General features: G+C 43.6%; 1 protein-coding gene across 1 annotated transcript; it reads left to right on the top strand.

Annotated features, from left to right (window-relative positions):
• Positions 1-5,359: 5,359 nt before the first annotated feature.
• On the top strand, positions 5,360-9,643 carry LOC130927965 (gastrula zinc finger protein XlCGF57.1-like; the record flags this gene model as incomplete). The annotated part of the gene is made up of 1 exon (XM_057854119.1): positions 5,360-9,643. A coding segment is annotated over one exon (1,290 nt), but the record flags the coding sequence as incomplete, so codon positions are not given.
• Between the last annotated feature and the right edge of the window lie 48 nt (positions 9,644-9,691).

Here is a 9,691-nt window from a genome sequence, read left to right as displayed (position 1 = left end):
GTTTTAAAACTTTCACATGTCAAAAGTAGACAGAAAGGAACTAATGCAATAACGGGAGCAATTTTAACAACTCTAACGGTTAATTCACAACATTAAAGTAATTGAATTTACCGGTAGTTTAAAGCTGCTGATACAGAATGGGGAACGGTTAACTTGATACTTAAATAGTAGTTTATTTCAGCCAGAGAGGATTTTTGTACTATTTTTGTAACTAATGTACGAAACAATAAAAGCAGCTAATAGCTGGGCTGGGGGGGGGGGTGTTGTGCTTGAATAATCGACTTTATCCCACAGTCCTCGGTGTCTTCCCCTTCCCACCCCTTCTTATTCACTGCTTTCGCCTAATAAACGAGGCACGTTGAATGATCACAATGGGAGTATGTAAATGGTAAATAGAGAGTATTTATATAGCGCATTTATCTACATTGTTACCATGCCCAAAGCGCTTTGCAATAGCATACACATTCACACACCAATGGTGCTGCTGCCATGCAAGGCGCTGCCAACCCATTGGGGGCAAATTAGGGTTCAGTGCACTTCGACAGAACTTTTCAGACTCATCGACGGTGTCAATCAGCTGAACAGGACAGGTATTTAAAGGTTGCCAACAATTTCAAATGAACATTGACAGTCAAGTAAACACATTATTTCACAACACTAGCTTTATTTTGGTGAAATTTACACAACGAATGCACGAAAATAAAATTCCTGCTGTGCAGTGTTGTACAAGTCGTATGTAGGTTACAATTTCTAAGGAAGCATACATAACATGGTTGAAAATTAAAATAGGCCAAACCCTGATAACTGTAAAACAACACAAAACTTATAACCTACTCCTGGCCCACTCAGAACAAGTCCAAGTTGAATTGCACTGCAGTAACTAACCTATGGAAGCAGGTATGCACAATCAAAAGAGCAAGCACATTTTCTTTGGCACATTATTCCAACAAGTCTGGCTTGTATTTGGACATTGTGGCAATAATAGGGAATGGGATGTACTAAGTCATTGTTTGGATACGCCTCCATGCTGGTACATGGTACCCGCGGGTTACTAAAAGTATTTAAAAAAGCATTGAATTTAGTTTTCCATTATTAAAGGTATTAAAAGTATTAAATTAGCTGTTGTAAGTCTGGAATTTTTTTACCGTGGTCTTAATTTTCAAGAACATCTCAGTGCAACCTAAATTATATCCGTGACGAAGGTTTTTTTTTTTTTTTTTTTTTTAAATCCATAACGAAGATGACGCATAGAATTATTACGATGCACTGCACTACAAATCGAAATGCAACTCGAGCGTGCCAGACCACAACAACCAGCAAAATGGAGAATCCACCCACCTCTGCATCGGGAATGCGTCCGTTTGTCGGTGGAACGAAAACCCTGCAGGCAGAAGTATTGTGGATTCTGAACACCAAAACAGACCACCATTCATATACTTCAAATGAGTCCATTGGTGATCTGTTTCGGATATTATGTCATTTTTGGTCGGCATCGGCTGTCACAATGTTGGTCATATTGGGTTTTGTTCCAGAGGGAGCGTTCCCGAAGTCGTAACTCCATCCATCCATCCATTATCTTCCGCTTATTCCGGGGTCGGGTCGCGGGGGCAGCAGCTTCAGCAGGGAAGCCCAAACTTCCCTCTCCCCAGCCACTTCAGCCAGCTCCTCCGGCGGGATTCCAAGACGTTCCCAGGCCAGCCGAGCGACATAGTCTCTCCAGCTTGTCCTGGGTCGACCCCGGGGCCTCCCGCCGGTGGGACATGCCCGGAACACCTCTCCGGGAGGCGTCCAGGAGGCATCCGAACCAGATGCCCGAGCCACCTCAACTGGCTCCTCTCAACGCGGAGGAGTAGCGGCTCGACACCAAAGCCCCTCCCGGATGACCGAGCTTCTCACCCTATCTCTAAGGGAGAGCCCGGACACCCTGCGGAGGAAACTCATTTCGGCCGCTTGTATCCGGGATCTTGTTCTTTCGGTCACGACCCACAGCTCGTGACCATAGGTGAGGGTAGGAACGTAGATCGACCGGTAAATCGAGAGCTTCGCCTTTTGGCTCAGCTCCTTCTTCACCACAACGGACCGGTGCAGAGTCCGCATCACTGCAGACGCTGCACCGATCCGCCTGTCAATCTCCCGCTCCCTCCTACCCTCACTCGTGGACAAGACCCCAAGATACTTGAACTCCTCCACTTGGGGCAGGATCTCATCCCCGACCCGGAGAGGGCACTCCACCCTTTTCCGGCTGAGGACCATGGTCTCGGATTTGGAGGTGCTGATCTTCATCCCAACCGCTTCACACTCGGCCGCGAACTGCCCCAGTGAGAGTTGGAGGTCACGGCTTGATGAAGCCAACAGCACACCATCATCTGCAAAAAGCAGAGATGCAATGCTGAGGCCACCAAACCGGACACCCTCAACGCTTCGGCTGCGCCTAGAAATTCTGTCCATTAAAATTATGAACAGAATCGGTGACAAAGGGCAGCCTTGGCGGAGTCCAATCCTCACTGGGAACGAATTCGACTTACTGCCGGCAATGCGGACCAGACTCTGACACCGGTCGTACAGGGACTGAACAGCCCTTACCAGGGGCTCGGTACCCCGTACTCCCGGAGCACCCTCCACAGGACTCCCCTAGGAACACGGTCGAACGCCTTCTCCAAATCCACAAAACACATGTGGACTGGTTGGGCGAACTCCCATGCACCCTCGAGGACCCTGCCGAGGGTGTAGAGCTGGTCCACTGTTCCACGGCCGGGACGAAAACCACACTGCTCCTCCTGAATCCGAGATTCGACTTCCCGACGGACCCTCCTCTCCAGCACCCCTGAATAGACTTTACCGGGGAGGCTGAGGAGTGTGATCCCTCTATAATTGGAACACACCCTCCGGTCCCCCTTTTTAAAAAGGGGGACCACCACCCCGGTCTGCCAATCCAGAGGCACTGTCCCCGATGTCCACGCAATGTTGTAGAGGCGTGTCAGCCATGACAGCCCCACAACATCCAGAGCCTTTAGGAACTCCGGGCGGATCTCATCTACCCCTGGGGCCTTGCCACCGAGGAGCTTACCAACCGCCTCAGTGACTTCAACCCCAGAGATCGAAGAGCCCACCTCAGAGTCCCCAGACTCTGCTCCCTCAAAGGAAGGCGTGTTGGTGGAATTGAGGAGGGCTTCGAAGTATTCTCCCCACCTACTCACGACGTCCCGAGTCGAGGTCAGCAGTACACCATCTTCACTATACACAGTGTTAATGGTGCACTGCTTTCCTCTCCTCAGACGCCGGATGGTGGACCAGAATTTCCTCGAAGCTGTCCGGAAGTCGTTTTCCTCGCCGAACTCCTCCCATGTCCGAGTTTTTGCCTCGGCGACCGCCGAAGCCGCAGTCCGCTTGGCCAGCCGGTACCTGTCAACTGCCTCCGGAGTCCCACAGGCCAAAAAGGCCTGATAGGCCTCCTTCTTCAGCTTGACGGCATCCCTTACTGGGATTGCCGCCACGACAGGCACCAACCACCTTACGGCCACAGCTCCGATCGGCCGCCTCAACAATGGAGGTGCGGAACATGGCCCACTCGGACTCAATGTCCCTCACCTCCCCCGGGACAAGGGAGAAGTTCTGCCGGAGGTGGGTGTTGAAACTCTTTCTGACAGGGGATTCTGCCAGACGTTCCCAGCAGACCCTCACAATACGTTTGGGCCTGCCAGGTCTGGCCAGCAACTTCCCCCACCATCGGAGCCAACACACCACCAGGTGGTGATCAGTTGACAGCTCCGCCCCTCTCTTCACCTGAGTGTCCAAAACGTGGCCGCAAGTCCGATGACACGATTACAAAGTCGATCATTGAACTGCGGCCTAGGGTGTCCTGGTGCCAAGTGCACATGTGGACACCCCTATGTTTAAAAGTAAAATATTAACTTAAACTCAACGCTCGATTTACACCAAAAATTTGAAAACTACATCTTAAAATGATAACGGACCATTTGCCGAATAAAACGATAGGTCTATGATATCTTAAAATGACTTGTAACAACTTACCTTTGCAAAAATATTAGTGTGTCGAACTTTAATGTGCCACTTCAGATTCGTAGTACAGGTATTTTTTTCCACCAAGTATGTGGCCACAGCTGCAACACTCGTCTCCCACGGGGACAGTGCATGGCATGCTTCTTTCGGTCGGTCTATAGTTAAAATGCGACTATGAATCTGTGCGCCTGGAGCTGCCATTAAGGTTGATGTTAGATCACTGCTCATCTGGACTGCCTCAGGGGAAGGTGGGGGCGTGCCCAAGTCATGTGAATGACGGCTGGCTTGGAAGCAGGCTGACTTGACTACAGCACACAAAAAAAAAAAATGCGTGCACGACTATCAAATGTCACGTGAACATATGACGGCCTCGATGGCACATTTTCATCTCATTGTTGTCTCGTCAGACATAAATTGTCTTTTTGTCCTTTTGTTAAATCTTTTTGTCACGTTAAGTCATCAAAGACGCGTTTTCAGGTCGTCATGAAAAAAAAATGTTCGTTAACGACATGTTTTCGTTGTCTTCATCGTTGATGAAAACAACACTGTTTGATACCTGAGAGTATTTTCAAACAGCGGACATGTTGGCTGTGAGCCAGGCGTTTTTGCAAGATGGCGTCAGCCAGCATGTTGCTTCTCGCCGTGTTTTAATGAGATCATCACAATGGGACTAAGGTTTTTCACACGATTCAATGGTAAACTTTTGGTCTTCAAAACATTTCAAGCGAAATTGCATTTTTAGCTATTTTTGGCCTATAGTTTTCAGCGTCGAATTTTCAGTCGCATCTCTATGCGAAACAATGTCTCTTGTGTTTCAAAATGACACGACGTGTGTTTTTTCCCTTTTATTTTTTTAATGAATATTTTTTGAAACCCCACAATGCACTGAATCCGCGCAACGTGAACCGGGAAGTCGTGAGGGATCACTGTACTGGACAAAGAAAAGACTTGCCGATGACACGGTGGTGGTCCATAAAATATATCAGTGGTTTTCTTGTGTCTTGTAGGTTTCATAAAATATCTTGGTGCTGAGCCTGAATCTCCTGGTGTTAAAGAGGATGTTGAGCTCCCCCAAATCAAAGAGGAGGAGGAGCCAAAGCCTTGTCAACAGAAGGAGAGAGAAGAGCACCTTCCAATCAAAAAGGAGGAGGAGGAGCTGCCTTTCGTTAAAGGGGAAGAAGGTGTCGCCAGGTCGACTACTGAGCCCATGAAGAGTGAACATGGTCCAAGAGAGGCAGGCACAAGGGTGCAGCCTCTAAGCGGCAGCAGCAGCAAAACAACAGAAGGATTGCAAGCAGACATTTTCATCACTCAGTCAGACAGAAAAGGCACCACGTGACACTCGTCTTATAATGATGATGGTCATAAGACATCTCACAGTGACAACAAACTCTGCAAATCCTCTCGGGCGTATACGAGGAGCCACACTGGAGAAAAAACTTTTTCCTGCTCAGTTTGTGGTAAAAGATTTGCTCAAAAGCAAAGCTTACAAATTCACGAAAGAACCCACACTGGTGAAAAACCTTTTTCCTGCTCAGTTTGTGGTCAAAGATTTGCTATAAAGCAAAACTTACAAAGTCACGAAAGAACCCACACTGGTGAAAAACCTTTTTCCTGCACATTTTGTGGTCAAAGATTTAGTCACAAGAACAACTTAACACGACACACAAAAACCCACACTGGCGAAAAACCTTTTTCCTGTTCAGTTTGTGGAAAAGGTTTTGTTCAGGCAGGAGACTTAACAAAACACACAAGAACCCACACTGGCAAAAAGCCTTTTTCCTGCTTATTTTGTGGTCAAAGATTTGCCCAAAAGCAAAACTTACAAAGTCACGAAAAAACCCACACTGGAGAAAAACCTTTTTCCTGCTCAGTTTGTGGTCAAAGATTCACTCAAAAGCAAACCTTACAAAGTCACGAAAGAACCCACACTGGCGAAAAACCCTTTTTCTGCTCGGTTTGTGATCAAAAATTTGCTGGAAAACAAAACTTACGAAGTCACCAAAGAACCCACATTGCCAAAAAACCTTTTTGCTGCTCAGTTTGTGGAAAAGGTTTTGTTCATGCGGGAGACTTAACAAAACACACAAGAACACACACTGGAGAAAAACCTTTTTCCTGCTCAGTTTGTGGTCAAAGATTTGCTCTAAAGCATAACTTACAAAGTCACGAAAGAAACCACACTGGAGAAAAACTTTTTTCCTGCTCAGTTTGTGGTCAAAGATTTGCTGGAAAGCATAACTTACAAAGTCACGAAAGAACCCACACTGGCGAAAAACCTTTTTCCTGCTCAGTTTGTGGAAAAGGTTTTGTTCAGGCGGGAACCTTAAATCGACACACAAGAACCCACTCTGGCGAAAAACCTTTTTCCTGCTCAGTTTGTGGTCAAGGATTCACTGAAAAGCAAAACTTAACAAAACACACAAGAACACACACTGGAGAAAAACCTTTTTCATGCTTAGTTTGCTGTCAAAGATTCAGTCACAAGAGCACCTTAAAACAACACACAAGAACCCACACTGGCGAAAAACCTTTTTCCTGCTCAGTTTGTGGAAAAAGTTTTGGTCAGGCGGGAACTTTAAAACGACACACAAGAACCCACACTGGCGAAAAACCTTTTTCCTGCTGAGTTTGTGGAAAAGGTTCAGTAAGGAAACTTGTCAAAACACACAAGAACCCACACTGGCGAAAAACCTTTTCCCTGCTAAGTTTGTGGTCAAGGATTCTCTCAAAAGCAACACTTAAAAAGACACACAAGAACCCACACTGGCAAAAAACCCTTTTCCTGCTCGGTTTGTGATCAAAGATTTGCTGAAAAGCCAAACTTACGAAGTCACGAAAGAACCCACACTGGCGAAAAATCGTTTGTGATCCAAGATATGCTCCGCAGCAACAATTAAAACAACACAGAAGAAACCACTCTAGTAAAAAATCTTTTTCCTGCTCAGTTTGTGGTCAAAAATTCAGTTACAAGAGCAACATAAAACAACACACAAGAAACCACACTGTGCCAATAATACTGCATTAAATCGACTTTAATATCAGAAAACATTGTCCAAAGAATTGAAATTGTATCATAAAATGAGTGATTTACACCCCACTTCTTCAAAGTACCTTTGTACATACTTGAAGAATACTACAATCTCCGGTTGGCTGTAAAATCCTTCAAGTTAAAGCCTGTATGTGAGGTTCCACCCTTTGAGTGGAGGTCCAAAAGGGGAAGATCAGAACTTTTGACATTAGGCTTAATTTTCAAGTTAGCGGGGGTTTAATTGGGGGTGGAGGTGATTTTAACAAATTCTGTACAAAGTTGAGAATAATGGACACTGGCAGATCAGAAGTCCATCTAACTAACTAACAACATGTTTTATTGAAGTTGCTAAGCCTGTCGTGACATGCAATGAGTCCATTTATCTTAAGGTAAATAAAAATGAGGGCGGTAATTTTCACGGCTGCGGAATGTCACCGCGTGCGTGCGTGCATACATTTGTGTGTGCGTGTTGATGACATATAAGACTCCAGTTCTTTTAACCGATATTTATTGGTCATCAGCATGCTGTAGAATTACAGTTTGGACATACAAAATAAGAAACATATCTATAATAAACAAACGTTAGCATTGCTACATTTAGACTAATAGGGAAAAAAGACAATCTACTGTACTTTAACCGGCTACAAAACATTGGCAGTCATCTCCAAAAGCAAACCTGCGGTTAAAAGGTGACACTTCAAACATGAAAAATCGCTGGTTAACAGCATTTGCAAACAAAAAAATGAAAAATAAAAATCTATTAGTGACACCACAAGCAATGACAAAAAGCTTACGGTGAACATTTCAAAGTAAACGTCACGTCATGTTCGTCATATACAGTAAATAACGATTTCTGGACTTAATCCCACATACTTCAGAATTGATACTATTATATATATACTATAACACTACAGAATTCTTATTCTACACTAAAATAACACCCTTTATGAAAAATATGATTGGCAACGATTAATTATAGTTATAATACGATTTTATATCGTAGTATAGCTACTATAATAATAATGCTAGATTTTTTTTTTTTTTTTGAGACTTGTTTTGAATAATGTTTGAAAGGCAAAGTCAGTGTTCTCAATCTGTTTACATTCCATTCTTTTGCACTAGTAAATGCCATCAGCATTTTACCTCATTGTTTATGTGGGATTAATTATTGTTATTTACATGTTTATTTGTACTTTATTAAAGAATTTAAATGTTCCAAAATGTTTTGGGAATGAATAAGAGTCAACAAACATTTCATTGCTAAAATTAAAAAAAAAAAAAAAAAAAATTATTAGATTAATATATCCAACTAATCGTAAAATTAGTCGGCTGACTAACCTGGGGAAAATTACTCGTTTGGGACAGCCCTAGTCTACCGGAACATAATTCCACCACACCTGTCTCACCTTTGTAACCCCTGACCCATTTTCATGCCCGTTATTAAATAACTAACAAACTACACAGAATTTGTTGAAATAAACTCTACCGACAAATTAAACCCCAGCCATGAACAGCCGAGTCAAAGCCCAGATCTTAATTCCACTGAGATGCTCTAGGGTGACTTGAATCGGGCTATACATGCAAGAAACACTCAAACATCTCACTGCTGAAAGTATTTTGCGTTGAGGAGTGGGGCAAACTTTCTTCAGACCGACGTTATTTCAGCCAAAGGGGGGTAACACTAGCTATTAGGTGGTAGGGTGTCCTAACTTTTTCCTCAGTTAGAATATGCATTTTTGTTGATATATTTGGTTTAATGAGTAAAACAATGTTAATTTTTCTTGTTTACCTGCAATTAAATCACTTTTCCAGAGAGAAAAACAAGATCAGACATTGATATGTGAACATTTCTTAATAAAGAACTGAATATTTAATGGGGTGCCATCATTTTTTTTTTACATGACTCTATGTCTGATCATTAATCGCTCCATTTTATCTGATATATCATCATTCAATAACTTTTTTTTTTTGGTAACTTGTTGAGATATTACCAGGTAGGTTGGTAAATTTAATAAACGATCAAATAATTTCAAAGAATTCAACAGTATCCGCTGCAAGGTTAGAAGGCCGTGAACATGATGACTTGGGAGAGGTTTTGAAGCCATCTATATCGGATAAAATTAGCCATTCCACTGACGCACTGTGAGGCGTGCATGTTCTGGTGATGTGCCACAAGGAATGCAAGCGCAGTATTAATCACGAGATGCACATACGTACTCCAGCTTTACAGCAAGGAGCATGGCCAGAGCGGATCGCCTTGGATAAGCTATACAAGAATGGGCATTCAGCCACAAAGCGGGTCGGCTCATGACATATCATCCCAGAATTGACGCCTTTTGCAAGGCGCGTTGGCTCTGTGTCTCCACTCTCCTGTTCGTTCACTTACTCACGTTGCAGTGAATATGATTTCATCCTGTCAACAAACTCTTTAGGTGTTACAGGAAACACGATAAAAACAATAGCAATAAAACTTGTTTTAATTTAGTTGGCCATTCATATTTGTAATCTTACCACCAGATGGATCCTAACTGCATCATTTCCTATGACATGACATTTAATAATTATCTGGAAAAACAGTTTTAACAGTTTCTTTCAATGATATTGAGAACACAATAGCAAATGAAATCCCATTATCACTTA

This window comes from Corythoichthys intestinalis, chromosome 13 (genome assembly GCF_030265065.1).
Source record: "Corythoichthys intestinalis isolate RoL2023-P3 chromosome 13, ASM3026506v1, whole genome shotgun sequence".
Taxonomy (NCBI): Eukaryota; Metazoa; Chordata; class Actinopteri; order Syngnathiformes; family Syngnathidae; genus Corythoichthys; species Corythoichthys intestinalis.
Note: the sequence above shows the minus strand (reverse complement) of the source record. Positions and strands in the feature narration are given on the sequence as shown.